At 39.8% G+C, this 24,479-nt stretch overlaps 1 protein-coding gene across 6 annotated transcripts; it reads left to right on the forward strand.

The window, feature by feature from the left end:
* The first annotated feature begins 7,176 nt into the window (after positions 1 to 7,176).
* Positions 7,177 to 20,056, forward strand: PABPC3 (poly(A) binding protein cytoplasmic 3). Of its 6 annotated transcripts, XM_025364035.1 has the most exons (3): positions 7,177 to 8,454; positions 18,951 to 18,953; positions 20,044 to 20,056. In XM_025364035.1, coding segments are annotated over exons 1-2 (1,224 nt in total). In that variant the 5' UTR covers positions 7,177 to 7,231; the 3' UTR covers positions 18,952 to 18,953; positions 20,044 to 20,056. The 6 variants fall into 6 exon arrangements, with proteins under 6 accessions (XP_025219820.1, XP_025219818.1, XP_025219817.1 ...); XM_025364033.1 differs by lacking the exons at positions 18,951 to 18,953; positions 20,044 to 20,056 and adding an exon at positions 8,777 to 9,345 and having other exon boundaries at positions 7,177 to 8,716; XM_025364032.1 differs by lacking the exons at positions 18,951 to 18,953; positions 20,044 to 20,056 and adding an exon at positions 8,623 to 9,345 and having other exon boundaries at positions 7,177 to 8,580.
* Positions 20,057 to 24,479: the final 4,423 nt, after the last annotated feature.

Genomic DNA, 24,479 nt, shown 5'->3' on the forward strand with positions numbered 1-24,479 from the left:
AAAAATATTAAAATCAGCCAAAGGTGAAAAACATGTTATAAAGTTATCAAAGGGAAACCAAATAGAGGATGACCATGACTTCTCAGAAAAGCCAAAAGACAACTTGCTGAAAGAAATTCTAAATTCTGTAGCTAGTAAAACTGTCCTCCAAAATGAAGGGGAAAGAGGTTATTTTCAGATGAAAATAGAGATGTTATCATTAACAAAGCTGATCCAAAAGAAATAGTAAAGGAAATTGTTGAGGCAGAAGGAGCCTAAGAGATGGATAGTCTGACCTACACAAAGGAAAAAAGAACTCCAGAAATACAGTAATTCTGGTACGAGTATAAAATCATCTTATTTTCTCATTTGAATAAACATCTTATTTCTACTTAAAGCAAAACTAATAAAAATGTGTAAAGTGTATAACATGTGGAAGTAAAAATATATGTTAACAGCACAAAGGAAGGGAGGGAGAAAATGAAAGTAGATCTTCTAAACACTTGAGCCAGTCTCTCTCTCTCTTCTCCTCTCTCATCTAGGCCTCCCCTCTTCCTATAGCACGACCATAGTGGCATCTCAGGAAAAACTCCAATCCAGTGTTTTTCTCAACCTTAGTTGTAGTTTGGAGGACCTATTTACACATGCTTCCAAGCCATTGTCATGATAGTTCTACTAGTCAGAAAAGCCTTCAAGTTAACCCTAGGAAATAACTGTTTACATCCCACATAAGGTGGCAAAATCACTGTCCTCTAGGGGGAGCTCTTAGCTAGCAAACGGCCAGTAAAGCAAAGAAGTAGGTAGTAGTCACTCTCCCCAAACACAAGCGCTCAATTAGCTGAGCTAATAGCTCTTACAAGAGCACTTAAAATAAGCAAGGGAAATGTAGCTAACATTTATACTGACTCCAAGTATGCTTTCCTGATTTTCCATGCTCATGCTGCCATTTGAAAGGAAAAGCATTTTCTTACCACTAATGGGTTTCTTATAAAATATCATCAGGAAATTAGCAGATTATAATCCTCAGTTTTTCTTCCACGAGAGATAGCAGGGAAGTATGGTAGGGAACATCAAAAGAGAACGGATGAAGTAGCTGAAGGAAAGAGATCAGCTGATCAGACAGCTAAGTCAAAGGCAAGGAAGCCTCAAGGCACTAACACACTTCAAGCCTTTCTAATCTAGGAGGGCTCCATAAAAGAAATTAAACCTCAGTATTCTGCTGCAGAAATAGAATAGGCCACTTCTCAAGGGCATGCTTTTCAGCCCTCAGATGCCTACAGTCAGGATGGCAAACTCTATTTGCCAGCCTCCAGTCAGTGAAAGTCCTTAAAATCCTTCGCCAAGCTTTTCACTTGGGAAAGGATACAACTTACCAATGTGCTCAGAGATTGTTTTCAGGCAGAGAACCTCTAAATTGGTTAAGGATGTAACCCTTCTAGCTCATTTCCAACAGGAATTACCACAACTAGGAGAAGCCCAACCCCAGGAAATAAAACCACCTTTATATAATCCAGGAAATTAGGCATTAGTGAAAACTCTCATCTCTTTCCTTCCCTAAGCCAAGCTGGGAAGGGCCCTACACTGTTCTTCTTTCAACCCTCTCAGCAGTAAAAGTTACAGGAGTCAACTCCTGGATACATCACACTCAAGTCAAAGCCTGAAGAGCTGAGGGAGCAACCTCTGACAGCCCAGAGGAACGACCTGAATATATGTGGAGAAATAGAAGATCTTATGCTAAAAATCATGAAAGATAAGTAACTGAGTGAGGGAGGGCTCCTCATTTCAACCCCACCTTGACCTCAATAGATACTTTTTGTCACTTCTGCCCTTTCCTCTCAAAATTTGCCACCAAATATTAGAACTTCTTTTTAACACATATTTGCAGGGAAATTTTAATTATACATGAGATTGCATTTGTAACCTTGTAAATCCCCGAAGGGAAATGTTATATCTTGGCAAGTAAAGTTTTAAACGAAAATTATTTACTATGCCACTCTTGTGGAACTTGTTACAGTCACGCTACTATTTGCAATAGGACTATACACTGTGGCACTCAGTGTGGAATTCTGGTTGTAAAATTCTAATTGCTGTATTATTTTGGCTGATTATCATCCTTATAAAAGGATTAATAATTGCAGGAGAAATTTAGTCAAGGTTGTTTTGATTATAGCAGGAGTAATAGTTACAGATAAGAAGCAAGCATAAAAGTTTTGCTATCATTAAGATTAATAGAACTTTTTACTAAAGGTTGGTAATATAATGCACTCTAAGCTATAAAAAAAAAGATTATAAAGAAATAAATTTTATATAAGAAAAGATTTTGTATTGTAAATACTTGTCCTGGAAGGAAATGACTGGTTGTTTAAAGGAAGGATGTTTAAGACAAGTCGTAAAGTTGAAGTGTGTTTTAAGAGGGTCTGTGAAAGTCATGAAAAAATTTAATAAAGAAAAGGAATTGTCAAAATTAATGCTAAAGTTATTTTAGCCACCCAATAATGTATTTCTCCCAATCATATTGCAAGTTATAAAGATGGCCTAGACTAAATTTCTTCTCTAATGGCAAGTCAAGAGGGAAATGGATGCATTTCTCATGGAAAGTCTTACTTTTATATTAACATTTCTGGTGATGTACAGCGACATCTAGTGCAGGCAAACCGGTATTGCAATCCATTGGTGTAACTAACAGGTACCAAACTCTGCTCTCAGTTAAGGTCTATAAGACCCCCACTAACAGTGGTAATCTTAATGCTTATATTCTAACCCTATATTTTAAATCTTCTTGTAAAATTTATCTCTTTTCACCTAGAAGCAATCAAACTCCAAATGGTGCTATGAGCAGAGCCAAACATGGACATGCCATTCTTCCAAGAACCATTAAATCAACCTCAGGAGAAGGCCCAGCTGCTGTTCCTCCACGACACCCCTTTTCAGTGGGAAGTAGCCAAAAAGAATCATCGTTCAACACCCCCTAATAGTAGTTAAATTTGCTTATCTTGGGGGAAATAATACAGGAGTTATTGAGAAATAATTTTTAGGCAGATAGAGAGGGTAAATGAAGTTCTTGGTAAAGCTTTTTCTTTTAATAAAAGCAACCCCCAAACCATTTCTTTTCTAACAGAAAAACGGCTTGAAGGGCCAAGCTGGGAAGCTTAGAGTTCCTCACGCCCGTTAACTCCCATGCTGTAAGATGAACATTTTCTAGCCTCATTCAGACAGAATGGACCAAGAGCAGACATCTGTCTTTGTTGGGCAGCTTGGTTAATGAGATGGGATTAGACATGCTGCTTCTTCAGCTCTTCACCAGACTTACAGACTCTGACCAATGAAAATGGTCTTAATTATGATTTGCTTTCTATTCATTGTCTTTTGGGTTCCTACCTATGCTGATTTTCATAGTCTTGAAAGTGTGTATTTTTCTTCAAAACATTTTTTTAATTTCCAACTTTTATTTCAAGTTCAGGGGTACACACGCAGGATGTGCAGACTTGTTGCATAGGTAAACGTGTGCCATAGTAGCTTGCTGCAAAGATCATCCCATCACCCAGGTATTAAAGCAGCATCCATTAGCAATTCTTCCTGATGCTTTCCCTTCTCCCCCTGCACCCTCCAGCAGACCCCAGTGTGTGTTGTTCTCCCCCTACATGTTCATGTGTTCTCATCATTTTCCTCCACTTACAAGTGAGAGCACGTGGTATTTGGTTTTCTGTTCCTGTGTTAGTTTGCTAAGGATAATGGTCTCCACCTTTATCCATGTCCCTGTAAGAAACATGATCTCGTTTCTTTTTATGGCTGTATAGTATTCCATGGTATATATGTACCACATTTTCTTCATCCAGTCCATCATTGATGGGGATTTATGTTGATTCCATGTTTTTGCTATTGTGAACAGTACTGCAATGAACATATGAGGGCATGTATCTTTTAATACAATGATTATATTCCTTGGGGTATATACCCAGTAATGGGATTGCTGGGTCAAATGACATTTCTGCCTCTAGATCTTTGAGGAATCTCCACACTGTCTTCCACAATGGTTGAACTAATTTACACTCCCACCAACAGTGTAAAAGTATTCATTTTGCTCCACAACCTCACCAGCATCTTTTGTTTTTTGACTTTTTAGTAATAGCCATTCTGACTGGTGTGAGATGGTATCTCATTCTGGTTTTGATTTGCATTTCTGCAGCGATCAGTGATACTGAGCTTTTTTTCATGTTTGTTGGTCACATGTATGTCCTCTTTTAAGAAGTGTCTATTCATGTTCTTTGCCCAAAAGTGTGTATTTTTGTACTTCTCTATTTGGACAAGTACAAAAGTATCATTTTGTATGTTTCTATTTGGACAATATGTGTAGGTGCAACATTTAAACCCCATTGTACTATTCGACACCACTGACCGCAATAATATGTCAGCAGGGTAGCCTGACAGCCCATATTTGAGGCTTTCCATTTTTAATTCTTTTTTAAACATAAGAACCAACTTTATTCTGCCTTATTTGTGCATAAGACTACCTTCAGTTTTATCTGACAACAAACCAAAGACCAGATGTTTTCTTTCAGATTACCAACTCTCCCAGGAGAGGAGGGAATAACTTATAATCGCTAAAAATTGTGAAATGAAAAGGAAGCTCCACAAAAGGGAAGAGGGAAAGTATAGGAATTAGACGTGGGGATTTCTGTTGCCTATTACTTCAGAAACCATGGTGACTGAGAGCTGTGATTAAACCATATAATATGCCAGTATAAACTGAGAAGGATCTGGGAAAGAATAAATTTCTCTGGCCAGGCATGGTGGCTCATGCCTGTAATCCCAGCACTTTGGGAGACTGAGGTGGGCAGATTGCTTGAGCTCAGGAGTTGGAGAGCTCAGGAGTTCGAGACCAGCCTGGGCAATATGGCGAAACCCCATCTCTACAGGAAATACAAAAATTAGCTGGGTGTGGTGGCGCGAGCCTCTAGTCCCAGGTACTTGGGAGGCTGAGGTGGGAGGATCTCTTAAGCCTGGGAGGTGGAGGCTGCAGTGAGCTACGGCCACTGCACTCCAGCCTGGGCAACAGAGTGAGGCCTTGTCTTCAAAATAAATCCCTTCTATCTATTCAGTTCCTTTTCCTTCCAGACAAAAATTTTCCACACAAATCAATTTGTTTGCTAACTGCAATCAGGGTTTTCTCTAAACCATAATACAATCGGCAGATTAGTTGCCCGGTGGAAATGACCTCCTGCATGGTCTAGGCTTGTTTCAAATGCTCTACCATCACTGGGTTTGGGATTGCAATCCTTAAAACTTCTGGGAAATCTGAAATGAAGTTACAAATTAAATCATAGGTCTCCAAGAAGCCTGGAATTTTGATACACTCATCCGGGTTTTCTTCCGCCCAAGTGTATATTCCGTGGGCTGCGTCTGTTGGGAAGAAGAGCAAGTCCATTCTCACATCTTTGTGAATCTGCTTTTCTGCCCATAAACACACTGACATGGTTCTGCAAAGCTGCCTTTCTCTGGAAGAGCGTTTTGCTTTTGTGAATGAGGCAGAAAATCGATCTCATATTGTTGAGTAATCACACCCTTCCTAGCACTTGTTTTTTACAAGCCTACATTGTTGAAATGATGGATGTGTTCCTAAAAAGCTGTGTATCAACTTTTTAAACTTTTAATTGAATTTTATATTAGTGGCAAACACTATTTAAAGAAACCCGCTAGGCCAGGCGCGGTGGCTCACGCCTGTAATCCCAGAGCTGTGGGAGGCAGAGGTGGGCGGATCACCTGAGGTCAGGAGTTCTAGACCAGCCTAGTCAACATGGCGAAACCCTGTTTCTACTAAAAACAATACAAAAATTAGCCAGGTAAGGCAGTGCTCACCTGTAATCCCAGCTACTCGGGAGGCTGAGGCGCAAGAATCCCTTGAACCTGGGAGGCGGTGCACTACAGCCTGGGTGACAGAACGAGACTCCATCTCAGAGAAAAAAAAAAAAAAAGCCTACAATAAATTATTTGTAACATGAACAGAATGAGCAGATCCTCCCCATAACTGGTATTTTTTGTCAGACTGGACCTTTCTTAAAGGATTTTCTTAAATAGAATTATTTCAGATCATTGATTACTTAGATATGTAGCTATATTAGGTCACAAGATTAAGATTGTGTACTTATAATTATAAAACTTATACTTAACAATGAATCCCAACCTGACCTCAAGAGACTATATCATATAATACTATATTAACATTACGTATTTATTGGCTGGGTGCGGTGGCTCACGCCTGTAATCCCAGCACTTTGGGAGGCCTAGGTGGGTGGATCACGAGGTCAGGAGTTCAAGATCCGCCTTGCCAAGATGGTGAAACCCTGTCTCTACTAAAAATACAAAAAATTAGCCGGGCTTGGTGGTGGGTGCCTGTAATCCCAACTACTCGGGAGGCTGAGGCAGAGAATTGCTTGAACCTGGGAGGCGGAAGTTGCAGTGAGCCGAGATCGCACTCCAGCCTGGGTGACAGAGCGAAACTCCGTCTCAAAAATAAATAAATAAAATAAAATACATATTTATTATGTTTTATATTGTTATATAATATAAAAAGTCGTGTTTTTTTGTTTTTGGTTGGTTTTGTTTTTGAGACAGAGTCTTGCTCTGTCACCCAGGCTAGACAGCAGTGGCGCGATCTCGCCTCACTGCAACCTCCACCTCCTGGGATCAAGCGATTCTCATGCCTCAGCCTCCCGAGTAGCTGGGATTACAGGTGAGCACCACCATGCCCAGCTAATTTTTTGTATTTTTAGTACAGACGAGATAAAAAGTAGAAAATATTTTATAAAAATATATTTGTGCAAAGTAGAACATATATAAAAACATACTTAAGTAGAAAGGAGAAAAAAATTCATTTATTTTTTCCTAGGCATTTTAAATTTGGATTATAAAAATCATCTTAGAAAAATCATTAATGCTCTTTTACAAAATTACCCGGTGAAGCAGCTAAGCCCGAGCCGCCCGCCAGCGGCCCCGCAGCAGCTCCAAGAAGGAACCAAGAGACCGAGGCCTCCCCGCTGCCCGGACCCCACACCGCCACTCTGGCTCCCAGTCGGCAGCCAGCAGCGGATCCACCCCGTTCTGTGACCGTTGAGTAATTTGCGATTTCGGTTGATGTTTGTCCCTCTGCGCTTGCCCTCGCTCCCCTCCCCCCGGTTCCGGTCCCCGCCCTGGCACTCGCTCTACTCTCACGGAAAGGTGGCGGCTTGTGTCCCTGTGGGCAGCCGTGCCGAGAATGAACCCCAGCACCCCCAGCTACCCAACGGCCTCGCTCTACGTGGGGGACCTGCACCCCGACGTGACCGAGGCGATGCTCTATGAGAAGTTCAGCCGGGCGGGGCCCATCCTCTCCATCCGGGTCTGTAGGGACGTGATCACCCGCCGCTCCTCCAGCTACGCGTATGTGAACTTCCAGCACCCGAAGGACGCGGAGCGTGCTCTGGATACCATGAATTTTGATGTGATAAAGGGCAAGCCAGTACGCATCATGTGGTCTCAGCGTGATCCATCACTTCGCAGAAGTGGAGTGGGCAACATATTCGTTAAAAATCTGGATAAATCCATTAATAATAAAGTACTGTATGACACAGTTTCTGCTTTTGGTAACATCCTTTCATGTAAGGTGGTTTGTGATGAAAATGGTTCCAAGGGTTATGGATTTGTACACTTTGAGACACACGAAGCGGCTGAAAGAGCTATTGAAAAAATGAATGGAACGCTCCTAAATGATCGCAAAGTATTTGTTGGACGATTTAAGTCTCGTAAAGAACGAGAAGCTGAACTTGGAGCTAAGGCAAAAGAGTTCCCCAATGTTTACATCAAGAATTTTGGAGAAGACATGGACGATGAGCGCCTTAAGGATCTCTTTGGCAAGTTCGGGCCCGCCTTAAGTGTGAAAGTAATGACTGATGAAAGTGGAAAATCCAAAGGATTTGGATTTGTGAGCTTTGAAAGACATGAAGATGCGCAGAAAGCTGTAGATGAGATGAATGGAAAGGAGCTCAATGGAAAACAAATTTACGTTGGTCGAGCTCAGAAAAAAGTGGAACGGCAGACGGAACTTAAGCGCAAATTTGAACAGATGAAGCAAGATAGGATCACCAGATACCAGGTTGTTAATCTTTATGTGAAAAATCTTGATGATGATATTGATGATGAACGTCTCCGGAAAGCATTTTCTCCATTTGGTACAATCACTAGCGCAAAGGTTATGATGGAAGGTGGTCGCAGCAAAGGGTTTGGTTTCGTTTGTTTCTCCTCCCCAGAAGAAGCCACTAAAGCAGTTACAGAAATGAACGGTAGAATTGTGGCCACAAAGCCATTGTATGTAGCTTTAGCTCAGCGCAAAGAAGAGCGCCAGGCGCACCTCACTAACGAGTATATGCAGAGAATGGCAAGTGTACGGGCTGTGCCCAACCCTGTAATCAACCCCTACCAGCCAGCACCTCCTTCAGGTTACTTCATGGCAGCTGTCCCACAGACTCAGAACCGTGCTGCATACTATCCTGCTAGCCAAATTGCTCAACTAAGACCAAGTCCTTGCTGGACTGCTCAGGGTGCCAGACCTCATCCATTCCAAAATAAGCCCGGTGCTATCCGCCCAGCTGCTCCTAGGGTACCATTTAGTACTATGAGACCAACTTCCTCACAGGTTCCACGAGTCATGTCAACGCAGCATGTTGCTAACACATCAACACAGGCAGTGGGTCCACGTCCTGCAGCTGCTGCTGCTGCAGCTACGCCTGCTGTGCGCACGGTTCCACGGTATAAATATGCTGAGGGAGTTTGCAATCCTCAGCAACATCTTAATGCACAGCCACAAGTTACAATGCAACAGCCTGCTGTTCATGTACAGGGTCAGAAAACTTTGACTGCTTCCATGTTGGCATCTGCCCCTCCTCAAGAGCAGAAGCAAATGTTGGGTGAACGGCTCTTTCCTCCTATTCAAGCCATGCACCCTACTCTTGCTGGTAAAATCACGGGCATGTTGTTGGAGATTGATAATTCAGAACTTCTTCATATGCTCGAGTCTCCACAGTCACTCCGTTCTAAGGTTGATGAAGCTGTAGCTGTACTACAAGCCCACCAAGTTAAAGAGGCTACCCAGAAAGCAGTTAACAGTGCCACCGGTGTTCCAACTGTTTAAAATTGATCAGAGACCACGAAAAGAACCTTGTGCTTCACTGAAGAAAAATATCTAAACATCGAGAAACTTAAATACTATGAGAAAAAAAATTACAAAATCTAAAATAAATAAAAAGTGGAAAGGAAACTTTGAACCTTATGTACCGTGCAAATGCGAGGTCTAGCAAATATGATGCTAGTGCTAGATTACTTACTGATTTAAAAACAAAAAACAAAAAAGATTACTTGATTTAAAAACAAAAAAAAATAGTAAAATATAAAAAACAAGTTAATGTTTTGTAGACCCTGAAGAATTTTCAGCAAAGTACAAAAATTGAAAGCATTCTTTTCTTTAATTTTTTAATTCTTTACTGTGGAATAGCTCAAAATGTTAGTTCCGTTTTAAGTAACAGAATTGATAACTGAGCAAGGAAACATAGTTTGGATTATAAAATTCTTGCTTTAATAAAAATTTCTTAAACAGTAAAAAAAAGAAAAATCATTAATTTACTAATAGTCTTTCTTTACATTTTCTATTACTGTGTCTCCCACTATATTTCAAATACGAAAATCACCTTTTCACCAAAATTTTAGGTCTTTACATATAGTGTTTATTTTTAATATTCATAAGTGAAAATATGCAATGACAAAATAGTAATTATAAATTCAGTAACATTTGTTCAAAATGGTAAGACATTTATTTATATTGCATTTTTTAAGTCAAAAATAAATACATAGTTTTAAAAATCTAATTGAACAGGAGGCTAAACTTGGTTCTGATCACAGAGATAATCACTTAATCATTTGGTTTTAGTGTTTCTGGTAGTTGACTTTCTTCAATAATAATTGTACATAGTTATTTCTTGGTTTATCAATTTTGTAATTTATTGACTTCCTGCTGTAACAAATAAAGATATGTTTCATCTACCCCTTCCCACCATCCTTCTCCTCCTCCCAATGTAATTTATCACTACTTGTAGTTTCTTTATTGGTAATGTTAATTAATATAAATATTTATAATTAATGTTACACCTAGTGAATTGTATAAAAGGACAGCCCATTTGAGCATTCTCCTTTAAGATGAGGCTGTGACATTGCACTACATAGAAATATAATTATAACTATACCATATTACTTTGCAATAAACTATGTATATATAGAGAGATGGTCACTATGTAATGTGTGGGTATAGCTATACGACACATACACTGTGCATATATATAACATACACACATATATGTTATACACACAAACACACATATATATAAAAAATACATGCTGTTTATTCTTCCCGATTTTGGGGGCCTGTAGGTAAATTATGGAGAAATTCATTCTGGTTAAAGTTAAATGACTTTCATAACTCCTAAAATTAGAATGTTCATATTTGAAAAAATATAAAGATGGTTTGGGGTATATTGTTTACTCACTGACAATGTCTGAGGTATACGTGGTGTATACAGCAGGGCTTCAGTCCTCAGATGTTGCCAGTTTCCAGGTTGTTAAATACAAGTTTGCTGAAGGTCTTGTCATAAGTACCCCAATAGTTTAAATACTTTCTTCTTTTTTTTTTTTGTTTTGTTATTTAGAGACAGGTCTTACTGTCACCCACAGTGGAGTGCAGAGGTGCGATCTTGGCTCACTGCAATCTCTGCCTCCTGGGCTCAAGCAATTCTACCACCTCAGCCTCCCAAGTAGCTGGGACTGCAGGTGTGCGTCACCACACTAGGCTAATTTTTTGTATTTTTTGTAGAGACAGGGTTTCACCATGTTGCCCAGGCTGGTTTCGAACTCCTGAGCTCAAGGGATCTGCCCGCCTTTGCCTTCCAAAGTGCTGGGATTATAGGTGTGAGCCACCATGCCTGGCCTTCTTTTTAAAAATGGGTTATTCTTGGTTTAGCAATCTTTTTTTTTTGACACAGTCTTGCTCTGTCGCCCAGGCTGGAGTGCAGTGTGCGATCTAGGCTCACTGCAAGCTCTGCCTCCTGGGTTCACGCCATTCTCCTGCCTCAGCCTCCCGAGTAGCTGGGACTACAAGCGCCGCCACCACGCCTGGCTAATTTTTTTTTTGTATTTTTAGTGGAGACGGGGTTTCACTGTGTAAGCCAGGATGGTCTCAATCTCCTGACCTCCTGATCCGCCCGCCTCGGCCTCCCAAAGTGCTGCGATTACAGGCGTGATCCACCATGCCCGGTCAGCAATCTTACAATTTAACTATTGACTTCCTGCCAAATTAGATTATAAGCTTCCTTAATACAGAAACTGGGTTTGCATAGCAGACAACAAAATGCCTGTTGATTGGCCAACATCATATGTCCTGAGGAATTTCATATACTTAACACTCAAGGGCTTAAATTCTCATAACACTTCTCAGAATAGCTGAAGGAATATTGGTGTGAGTGTGCAGTGCTATTCTAGATGATGTGGGACAAACAGAAAGAAATGATCTCCAGTCCACACTCTTGAGAAGTGCCCCCTATACTGAAGGATATACATGTCCATAAGTAGCTCCTGGCCATATGTGAGGGATGAGCAAAGTATGGGGGGAAGCACAACGTACCCCAGCAGAGAGATCTGGGAGGACCTTGTGCGTAAGATGGCTTGTAAGCCAAGCCTTCAAAGATGAGTAGGATCTTGATGGATAGTCAAGAAGAGAAGAGGAGTCCGAGGCCAAGGGAATTTGACCAAAGGCAGATGTTTCACCAGATTTGACAATGCATTCCCTGGAGTAGTGTTGTCTCTGAGAAGCAGCTGCTTGTTTAGAGGCTGTGTGTCCCAGCTCCTTTCTGCATCAGTACAGGGCACGTCACTAGCCCTTACCCAGGGGATGTTAGTGGGAGTGATGCGTGTCTTTCAAGGCATGGCAGTTAAGAAACTGATGGGCTTTCCAATGTCACTTTCCCCATCCACTAGGTGAAGAACACTGCAATTCCTTGAGAGAGGAGCCACAGGACAGAGGGAGTGTGTGTGTGTGTGTGCGTGTGTATACACACACATATATATATTGAGAGAGACAAAACACTTGTTTTGTCACAGTAGTCTCAAACTCCTAGGCTCAAGCAATCTTCGCACCTCAGCCTCCCAAGTAGCTAGGACTAAAAGCACACACCACCATGCCTAGCTAATTTATTTTATTTAATTTGTAGAGACAGGAGCCTTGCTATGTTGCCCAGGCTGTTCTTGAACTCCTGGCCTTAAGCAATCCTTCTGCCTCAAGCCTCCCAAAGCACTAGGATTACAGGTGTGAGTCACCACACCCAGCCTAGATATATTTTATTTTACATAAAATTACAATGTTTTATATAAAATGTGTACATGACTGTATTTGACTTGAATATTATTACTGTCAATTATTCAAACTTGAATTAAGTCCAACTGCCTGATCAGTGATACATTAAAATATCATAATATTTACTTATCCAGCAATCTCAACTCTTTTAGTCCCTTCAGGCTATTATAACAAAATACCATAAACTGGGTGGCTTGTAAACAATAGAAATTTATTTCTCACTGTTCTGGAGACCGGGAAGTCCAAGATCAAGGTGCCAGCAGATTTAGCACCTGGTGCCTGGTAAGGGTCTGCTTTCTGGTTCATAGAGTCCGTCTTTTCACTGTATCCCCACATAGGGGAAGGAGTCAGCTCTACCGGGCCTCTTCTATAAGGGTATTAATCTTCTCCCTGAGGGTTTCACTCTCATGACCTGATGACTACCCAAAGACCCCACCTCTTATCATCGTATTGGGGGTTAGGACTCAGCATAGGAGCTTCTAGGAAACATAAACATTCAGTCCACTGCATCGACTACCTAATACAGAATGGAAAACGTATCATAAGCAAACAGGGCCTTTAGCCAGCTGCAATTAATAATACAAACAGCACACATTGTCTTCTTCCTGGAACATCCAATATGCCCTCACTCAGAAACAAGCTACTCTTATTTTATATAAATAGATATAAATTTAAATATTATATATATGTAAATATATATAAATCTGACACGGTTAGTTATTTCCTTCTTATTAGAAAATCAAATAGAGAAAGAACAGAAATAAATATACTAAAAGCAGCAAGAAGCAATGCTTGGTACTCAAATATCAAGAAACAGGAAAAGAACAATATAAGTACTCAACAATAATGCATCAGCAGGCCAGGCGAGGTGGCTCACGCCAGTAATCCTAGCACTTTGAGAGGTCAAGGCGGGCAGATCCCTTGAGCCCAGGAGTTCGAGACCAGCCTGGCCAACATGGTGAAACCCTGTCTCTACCAAAAAATATATATATACAAAAATGGAACAAATATCAGTGACAATGGCAACTCTGAGTCCACAGGAGAAAATGAGATTGTCCTCAGTTTATTGTCACTAAAAAGGCATGCAAGCAGGCAACACCATGTAGACATCTTTCCCCAAAGAAAACTTTTAAAGAAGAGTTTTCCCCTTAAGGTGATAATAAACTTTATTTATGTGGAAACCTCCTTTTCCTAGGAATGCTGTCAACATGAAACATTATTGAGGTTTATTCCAGAAATGCAAAGTTAGTTAACATTTAAAAATCAATCAATGTAATTCATCATATTAATCGAATAAAAGAGAAAACCCATATGGTCATCTCAGTAATACTAAAAAACTATTTTATAAAATTTGAGGTCTAGTCATAAAATGCAAAAGCTCAGTAAACTAGGAATAGATAAGCTCAGTAAACTAGGAATAAAGTATATTTACAAAATATCTAGAATAACATCATGTTGTTCTAATGGTGAAATATTGAATGTTTTCCCTGTCAAGGAATAAGAAAAGAAAATCCATGATCAACATTTCTATTCAACATTGGACTAAAAAACCTAACCAGTACAACAGGCAAGAAAGACAAATTAAAGCACAAAGACAGGAAAGAAAAAGTAAGCTGTCATTATTCATAAATGACATGAGTGGATACACAGAAAAGCCCAAAAAATCTATTAATAAATTGAAAGGATGAGTGAACTTAGTAGGTCACTGGATTCAAGGTCAATATACTGAAAATCAATTGTATTTCTACATACACAAACCAATTTAAATATAAAATTTAAAAACCAATATCAATATAATCCCTTTGGAAAATAGTTTCACACTTTCTTAAAAAGTTAAACCTATACATACCAGAAGATCCAGCATTTTGCTCTTGGGGTTTTACCCAAGAGAAAAAAAAAACATATGTTTATATAAAGAGTTGTACAAATGTTCACAGCAGCTTCATTTGTAATATCCCCAAACTGAAAACAGCCCAGTGCCCATCAAAAGGCTAAACAAATTGTGAGGTAGTCACACAGTAGAACACTACCAGGCAATGAAAAGACTGAACTAGCGATACGTACAAAAACACAGAGAAGTCTCAGAATAATTATGCTGAGTGGGAAAAAACCCAAGCCAAAGACAAGAGTGCATAAAAATTCTAGAAAAGTTCAGACTAATCTATAATGTTAGAAAGGAGATGAGTGGTTGCTGGAGGGTGGGAAGGTCAAGTCAGGCAGAGAGGATTTCACAGAGGCAGGAGAAAACTTTTGAAAGTGATATGTTTGTTTGTTTGTTTGTTTGTTTGTTTGTTTGTTTGTTTTGAGACAGAGTCTTGCTCTGTCACCCAGACTGGAATGCAGTGGCATAATCTCAGCTCACTGCAACCTCCATCTTTGGGGTTCAAGTGATTCTCCTGCCTCAGCCTCCTGAGCGGCTGGGACTACAGGTGCCCACCACTACGCCTGGTTAATTTCTGTATTTTAAGTAGAGATGGGATTTCACCATGTTGGCCAAGCTGGTCTCAAACTGACCTCAGGTGGTCTGCCCACCTCGGCCTCTCAGACTGATATGTTTGTTATCTTAATTGTGGTGATGGTTTGATGGTGTATACATTTGTCAAAACCTATCAAATTTTACACTTAAATAAGTGCAGTATATAACATATCAATAAAGCTCTTTAATTTTTTAAAATAAAGAAATGAACATTGTGCAGAAAAAACAATTTCCGACAGCATAAACAATCCCCATTTCATCAAGTATCTAGGAATGCATCTAACAAGAGATGTGCAAAAATGCTACATTGAAAGCTACAAAATATTGTAGCAAGAAATCTTAACCTAAATAAATGGAGGGATATGCCATGTTCATGGACTGGAAAACTCACGATGACAAAATGGCAGTTCCTTTCAAAATTTTTTGCAGATTCATGAAATCCCAAATAAAATCTCAGCAGGATTTTTTAATGAACAAATGAAATCTAAAATTTATATGAAAATACAAACAACTGGCTGGGCACAGTGGCTCACGCCTGTAATTCCAGCACTTTGGAAGGCAGAGGCGGGCAGATCACCTGAGGTCAGGAGTTTGAGACCAGCCTGGTCAACCTGGTGAAACCTTGTCTCCACTAAAAATACAAAAATTAGCCGGGTGTGGTGGTGGGTGCCTGTAATCCCAGCTACTCAGGAGGCTTAGGCAGGAGAATTGTTTGAACCCAGGAGGTGGAGGTTGCAGTGAGTGGAGATTGTGCCACTGCACTCCAGCCTGGGCAACATAGCGAGAATCCATCTCAAAAAAAAAGAAAAGAAAAAAAACAAAAAGAAAGAAAAAACAAAGAACCTAAAATAGCCAAACAATCTTGAAAAAGAACAGAGTTAAGAGATTGACGCTGCTAAATATCAAGACCTACTGTGAAATTACAGCAATGATTAAGACTATAGTATTTGTGCAAGGATAAACAAATAGAATAATAAGCAAATTAGACTATCCAGAAGAGACACACCCAGAGTCACTTGATTTACAATAAAGTAAAACACTGGCTCAATTGGACATCCAATGACCTTGACTTCCACCTCACAGCATACACAAAACATAATCTGAGACCATTGACTCAAAAGTGTAAGATAAGACAATAAACCTCTAGAAAAAATATAGAATACCTAAGACTACGTGTAGGCATACATTTTTTAAACAGGACACAAAAACAGCAGCCATAATAGAAAAGATTGATAAATTGGTCTTTATTAAAATTAAGAACTTTTGTTCAATAAAAGACAACATTGAAAGTAAAAAAACAAGCCATGGACTGGGAGAAGACAGTTGCCATCCCCATGTCTGGCAAAGGACTCATTCTGAATATTCAAAGAACTCCGACAAAACACCACCCAGTGCAACTTGAATTTATTATTATTATTTTTTTACTATATGAGAAGACTCAAATGGACAATGAACAAATGCAAATACCCAAATAGCCAGTAAATGTTTTAAGAGATGTTCAGCAGGATTCACTACTTGTACAGTACAAATTAAAACCACTATGAGGCCGGGCCCGGTTGCTCATGCCTGTAATCCCAGCACTTTGGGAGGCTGAGGCAGGTGGGTCACTTGAGGTCAGGAGTTCAAGAACAGCCTGGTCAACATGGGGAAACCCCATCTCTCCTAAAAATACTAAAATTAGCTGGGTGTGGTACCGGGCACCTGTAATCCCAGCTACTCGGGAGGCTGAGGCGGGAGAATCACTTGAACCTGGCAGGTGGAGGATGCAGTGAGCAGAGATAATGCCACTGCACTCCAGCTTGGGTAACAGCAAGACTCCATCTCAAAAAAAAAAAAAAGAAAAGAAAAGAAAAGAAAAAGAAAAAACCACAGAGAGCTATTACTACACCCCCACCAGGATGGCTAACATTAAGACTAAAAATATCAAGTGATGGAGAGGACATGAAACAACTGAAAGTTGCATATATTGCCCGTGGGATGTAAATGGTTCCTTTGGAAAACTGGCATTCTACAAAAACGGAATGTACACACATCCTAAGATTTTCACTTATAGGTATGTATTCAACAGAAATGAGGCCTTACCAGAAAAACATGTACAAGAATGCTCACAGCACCTTTATTCATAAAACCCCCAAACTGGAAAATCTAAATGTCTATCAACTAAAGAACAGAAAAATAAATACATGTGGAAATATTAAAGAATGGAGCACTACACTGCAACGAGAAAGAGCAAACTACTGAGAACACCCCGCATGGATGACTCGCAGACATTACGATAAACAAAAGGAATCGGACCTGACGGGGCACATGCTGACTGACCCATTTTATATGAAGATCGAGGACAGACGATGCTAATCAGGATGGTAGAAAAAGAACAGGTGCTCGACTTTGCCAGTGGTGGGGGCATTGAGTGGAAAGAGGTAAGAAGGAACCGTTTGGGGTGCTGATAACTTTCTATACCTTCACCTGGGTGGTTGGTAAATGAGTTTATTCATGTGTGAAAACTCACCAACCTGCACAGTTATAGATCAACTTTTAAAAATTAAAGAAGATGGGCCGGGCACAGTGGCTCACGCCTGTAATCCTGGTGTGAACCTGGGAGGCAGAGCTTGCAGTGAGCTGAGACTGCGCCACTGAACTCCAGCCTGGGTGACAGAGTAAGACTATCTCAAAACAAAAAAGAAAAAAAAATTAAAGAAGGTGGAAGAGAAGCTGAAGCGATACATTCCCCTGAGAGTTGCTAAACAAAGTTCCTGCCCTAGTGTCAGAATGGTACTGATCCAAACACAAGAAACTTTCTTAGTAAGGAGAAAGTCACACTCCATAGACAGCATTCCTAATTCATTGCCTCCATGGGTGAGGACACACTGCTAATTAAGCTTTTGATTGAAAATTTCGGAAAATCCAACTCAAACTAGTTTAAAGAAATGTATGGCTACGCTAAAGGGAAGTCTAGAGATTCGTGTTTGGTTGACCCAACTGCTCAGTCCCGGCTCTGACAGCTCCACTGTCTGTCTCACTCCTCTACTGTACACAGCGTGGGATTCAGTGTCAGCTGGCTCCCTTTGTTGGGGGACCAGGGAGACCACTGCAGTCCAGGCTACATCCTTCTTCATTTTTGCCTGGAGAATTACTACTAGATCTCCCAGGAGAATGAGGAAGGATGTCCCCAGAACCTCTAGCAAACCACTTCTTATGTGCCATTGGCCCAAATTTAGTCACAGTTCTGTCTAAACCTATCACTGGCAGTGGGAACACAAAGATTGGTTTAGTCTAATGAGGGCGAACCTAGGGCTGATAATAGGGTGCATACTGGAACAAAATCAGGGTTCTGTTTAGAACGAGGAAGCGGGGCTGGGAAATTAATGCTGGGTTGGCCGCCGACATATCCAATACAATGTCCTCAAGAAGATTGTAAGTACCTGGGTGGCAGGGACTGTGTTTTAGACCTCTCCCTTATCTTCAAAACCTGTTACTGTCTGGGGACTATGAGATTAGGGGGTCCCGCTAGGGACTGGGGAATGTGTAGGACCCCAGAGTTACATACATTAGAGGAATAGTGGCTAATGCCACTAGGTGGTTAACTGCCCAAAAATGTGGCTAAGTTTCTCAAGGACCCTCAGTTTTTAGAAAACTTTGGAGGAGATGAGCTCCTACTTGGTAGAAACTTTTATGGCCATTACCTGTCTGTATTTAGCCTGTACAGACAATGAGCTAGAACAAAAGTCACGGCCAATCAAGGAGCACATGGCCACCTGCAAGGGACAGTCAAGGGAGAAGGCAGCCGTCTTTTGTTCCCTCTCTTCTCCCTCCCCTCACAGCAAAGGACATGGAACAGGGTAGAAGGAGAGAACATAAGTCTAGTGGGGATATTGGAGTAGAGATAGGAATTGAACATGAGGTTGAAGCTTAGAAATGAACAAATCGATTGATTACATAGGTGTATACATTTTTATAACAGCTCTATTGAGATATAATCACATACTGTGCCATAAACTTCACTCTTTTAAAAAAGTATACAATTCAGTAATTTGTAATCTATTCCAAGAGTTGTGCAACCACCATCACAATCTAATTCCAGGACCCTTTTGTCACTGCAGAAAGAAACCCCATACTCATCCTCCCCCGCCCCTCAGGCCCTGGCAATCACTCATCTGCTTTCTGTCTCTATAGATTTGCCTATTCTAGACCATTTGTAAATGGAATCAAAATATGAGGCCTTTGTTTGTTTGCCTGGGTTTTACATTTTTTTTTTATTTTTGTGGGTACATAGTAGGTGTATATATGTATGGGGTACATGAGATATTTTGACACAGAAATAAATGCATAATAATTACATCAGAGTAAATGGAGTATCTGTCACCTCAAGCATTTATCTTTTCTTTGTTTTACAAACAATCCCATTATACTCTTTTAGTTATTTTAAAATATCTAACAAATTACTGCTGACTGTAGTCACCCTGTTATGCTATCAAATACTAGGTTTTATCCATTCTACCTTATTATGTTTTTGTACTGATTATCACCACTCCCTGCTCCACTAGCCTTCCCAGCCTCCGCTATCCATCATTCTACTCTCTATCTCCATGAGTTCAATTCTTTTAATTTTTAGCTCCCCCAAGTAAATGAGAACATGTGAAGTGTGTCTTTCTGTGTCTGGCTTATTTCACTTAACGTAATGACCTCCAGTTCCATCCATGTTTTTGCAAATGACAAAAATCTCATTCTTTTTTATGACTGAATAGCACTCCATTGTGTATATATATCACATTTTCTTTATCCATTTGTCTGTTGATGTGCACTTACGTTGCTTCCAAATCTTGGTACTGCGAATGGTGCTGCAGTAAACATGGGAGTGCAGATACTTCTCCAATATACTAATCTTTTGGGTATATACCCAGCAATGGGATTGCTGGATCATAAGGTGGCTCTATTGTTAAGTTTTTTGAGAAACCTCTATATTGTTCTCCACAGTGGCTGTACTAATTTACATTCCCACAAACAGTGTACAAAGATTCCCTCTACTCCACATACTTGCAAGCATTTGTTACTGCCTGTCTTTTGGATAAAAGCCGTTTTAACTAGGGTGGGATGATATCTCATTGCAGTTTTCATTTGCATTTCTCTGATGATCAGTGATGTTGTGTACCTCTTCATGTACCTATTTGCCATTTGTATGTCTCTTTTGAGAAATGCTTATTCAGATCTTTTGCCCATTAAAAAAATCAGATTATGACATTTTTTTCATATAGAGTTGAACTCCTTACATAGTCTGGTTATGAATCTCTTATCAGATGGATAGTTTGCAAATATTTTCTCCCATTCTGTGGGTTTTCTCTTCACTTTGTTGAGGCCTTTTGTGACTGGCTTCTTTCACCCAGCATGATGTTTTTTGTTTTTTGTTTTTTTTTTTTGAGACGGAGTCTCGCTCTGTCGCCCAGGCTGGAGTGCAGTGGCCGGATCTCAGCTCACTGCAAGCTCCGCCTCCCGGGTTCACGCCATTCTCCTGCCTCAGGCTCCCAAGTAGCTGGGACTACAGGCGCCCGCCACCTCGCCCGGCTAGGTTTTTTTTGTATTTTTTAGTAGAGACGGGGTTTCACCATGTTAGCCAGGATGGTCTCGATCTCCTGACCTCGTGATCCACCTGTCTCGGCCTCCCAAAGTGCTGGGATTACAGGCTTGAGCCACCGTGCCCGGCCGATGTTTTCAAGATTGATGCATGTTGTAGCATGAATCAGTACTTCAGTCCTCTTTATGCTGAAGGATGTTTCATTGTGTAGATATATCACATTTTAAAAACACATTCGTCAGCTGATGAACAACTGGGTTGTTTTCACTTTTTGACTATTTGGAACAATGCTGCTATGAACATTTATGTACAGGTTATTGTATAGATAGATGTTTCCAACCCTCTAGGAGTAGAATGGCTGGGTTACATGGTAATTATATGTTTAGCTTTTTGAGCAACTGACAAATGGCTGCACCATTTGAAAATCCCACTAGCAATGTACAGGGACTGTAGTTTCTCCATATTCTCATCAACACTTGTTATTGTCTCTTTTTTATATTAATTACCCCAGTGTGTGAGATGTGGTGCTTCGTTATGATTTTGATTTGCATTTCCTTAATGAATTAATGATGTTGAGTATCTTTTTATGTATATATTGGTCATTCACGTATTTTTTTTAGAAATGTCTACTCAAATTTTATTGTTGAGTTGTAAAACAATCTATATATTTTGGCACAAGTCTCTTATCAGATGCAATTTGCAAATATTTTTCCCATTCTATGAACTATCTTTTCACTTTTCTGATGGAATTCTTTAAAGCACAAATGTTTTTGCTTTTGGCGAAACCCAATTCATCTATTTTTCCTTTTGAAGTTTGTGCTTCTTTGTGTCATATCTAAGAAATCATTGCCTAATTCAAGGTAGATATTCTTTTTTATTTATTTATTTTTTTGAGACGGAGTTTCATTCTTGTTGCCCAGGCTGGAGTGTAATGGTGTGATCTCAGCTCACTGCATCCTCCGCCTCTTGGGTTTAAGAGATTCTCCTGCCTCAGCCTCCCAAGTAGCTGGGACTGCACGCATGCACCACCAGATATTCTTTTACTTTGAATTAGGCAACAGTTTCTTAGATACGGCACAAAAAAGCAAAAAAAGTTTTCTTGTAAGAGTTTTCTTCTAAGACTTCTAGTTCTTACATGTAGATCTGTGATCCATTTTGAGTTGATTTTTGTATATGGTGTGAGGTAAAGATCAAACTTTATTTTGTGTGTTTGTTTGTGTGTGTGTGTGTGGATATCCAGTTGCCCCACTACCATTTGTTGAAAAGATCATTCTTTCCACATTGACTGGTCTTGGCAACCTTGTCAAGAATCAACTGATTATAAATGTAAGGCTTCATTTCCAGACTTTGAATTCAGTTCCATTAATCTATATGTCTATCCTCATGTCAACCCTATAGTGCCTTGATTTCTGGAGCTTTGGCATACATTTTAAAATTGGGAGGTAAATGTCCTCCATCTTTATTCTTCTTTTTCAAGATTGTTTGGCTATTCTGAGTCCTATAAACTTCCATATGAATTTTAGAACAGTTTGTCAAGTTCTGCAAAAAAAAGGCAGCCAGGATTTTAATAGAGGTCACGTTAAATCTGTAGATCAGTTTGGGGAGTATTACTGTCTTAACAATATTAAGTCTTCCAATCCATGAACATGAATGTTCGTTTTATTTATATCTTTATATTTTTTCAACAAGGTTTTATAGTTTTCAATGTATACCTCAATAAAAAAAAGAGTGTCTTTCTTTTAAAAAATGAACAGGACTAGTTATTTTTAGAGTGAGAATGTTCTAATAACTGAAAATACTAAGGTTTATATGATTGGACTAATATGTCATTAAGCAATATTCCTCTCTGAGAGAATGGAGTGGTGGTGTTTAACAGAGCGCAGCTAATGGTTGTTAATGGGAAAATAAAGCCCTTCAATGTTGATGTTCTGAGAGTTAAGATGACTCACTAAACCAGTAACTATGGTGATAGAGAATAGAATAGGCTATAACTTATATTACACTGACATTTACTTTGTCAGAGCAATCTTACAAACGAAAAGGCATTTGTTTTTCTTTAAAAAAAAATACTGTGCTTTTGTCAAATGCTTATTGAATTTGCATCTGTCATAATCAATGAGTACCTGTCTTAGGATCCTGGTGCTCAGCACTGCTCCCTGTCTGGTTCACAACTGCAGGCACCTGAGAATGAATAGAGCTCCTCTGCTCTCTCGTTAGCCCCATCCCAAAGACTGAGCCTCTCCTGTTTAGGAACTATCAAGAGAAGACACAGCTATCAAGCCAGGAGATAAGGCTCTGTTTGTGCAGAGCTTCTTGTGAAACTGTAGCAACCACTAGCAAGTTTTCCCAGCTACCAAGACAGGTGGGCCCACCCCTTGCAGGAGTAAAACACATTCTACTTCTTCTAGAGAGAAGAGATTTTGTACCTGAACTTAAGGGAAAACAGACCAAAAAGGATGCAATGGGCTACCTGAGCCAAGTTCATTTTCTCACTAACAGGATGATTCATCTTCAAAGGTATTAGGTCTCAGCAGACCCTAGTCTAAGAAAACCCTGAGTGAAACTAGCCAACAATCTGCTTATCATAATCTCTTCATATGAGCTGTTATCATGCAAATAATATAGATGTTCCTGAGATGATTGCAAATAATCACCCTTCAAGTACATGTTATAAAAAAGAGTATTAACATTTGCTGAGTGACTGTGCCCCATGCATTGATCTGGTGCTTTTATATGTCATTCTCAGTTTAATGAAATCTGATAAATGTGATTTAAAAATCACTACCTCCCAAATGAATTTAACAAACTTGTGTTCACTAAACAGACAAGTAAAACATCATCCATGTATATATATACACGGATGATGGATATATATCCATATATATGGATATTCCACTATTTTTTCTTAATATTGTTTTGATCATTCTCTTTCCAAAAATTTGATCTTTCTCTTTCCAAAATTACTATAAGACCAGCCAAAAAAAAAAAGTATCAGAGTTCTATCTTCCTGATTTTCCCACTGAAGGGTGAGAGAAAAGAAAGGTCTTGTCTATCATCTAAAATCTATTAGTAAGTACTTTAGCTGGGTCTGGAAACTAACATGTCACATATCAATTACACAGGAATGAGCTGACATTTGCTTTCTGCCAGGAGCAATACACAGATTCAGAGAACTGCTACTCGAACATAGTTACAGAAAATAGAATATTTACCTTTGCAGGGATCTGGGACTTACGAAGCTAGTATTAAAAGCTGTATGTTAAAAATGAGGACCTGGATTTCAGGGAGTCCGTGGAAGTCCTAGGCTTCTTCGGTGTGGGGTCTCATTAGCCAGCCTGTGTGAATGTGCTGAAACAAAGAGAGGATGCTTTCCCTTACTTCTAGCAGAGTTAGACAGAAGTAATGAAGGAGGTGGTGATAAATCATTAATTCTCTCCTAATGCCTTCAGAAACAGACTGAAATGTTAATACTGAAAGGGCTCGTAGATGCCATGTCTCTCCAGTTCTTATTTTACAAACAAAGAAACTGAGGAAAGGCAGACTGTGACTTTAGTGAGAGCTTCTAGTCCCTTTGTCATCCCTCCTGTATGCCATTTGGAGATGCTGTCTGCCTGGAGAAGTTTTGCTGGTGGGACTGTGATTTAGGTTCTCTGCAGCTGAGTGAAAGCAAGTGTAAAAACGACAGAGGATTATTGAGAATGAGAGTGTATCCCACTCTCAGAGAATAGCTGATCCTTTCCACCATGGCCTCTAAGGAATTTCAGGTAATCCAGATGAACTGGCGTTGATCGCAAGTGCAATATCCATCACTCAGGACAATCTGCTAACATAAGGTGCCTTGTGCTTCAGAATTAGCTTCAGGCTTTGCCAGCTAGAAACAGCCAGCCATAGACTGGCTTGCTTTTAAAAATATCACTTGGCTATGCTACAGACCTCTAATATAACAGTTGTCTACAGTCTTAATATAAAATGAAATTAAGTTGAAAGAACTTTCCTACTATGTGAGATCTGTGATCCATATTTATATA

The sequence above is a fragment of the Theropithecus gelada genome, chromosome 17, assembly GCF_003255815.1.
Source record: "Theropithecus gelada isolate Dixy chromosome 17, Tgel_1.0, whole genome shotgun sequence".
Taxonomy (NCBI): domain Eukaryota; kingdom Metazoa; phylum Chordata; class Mammalia; order Primates; family Cercopithecidae; genus Theropithecus; species Theropithecus gelada.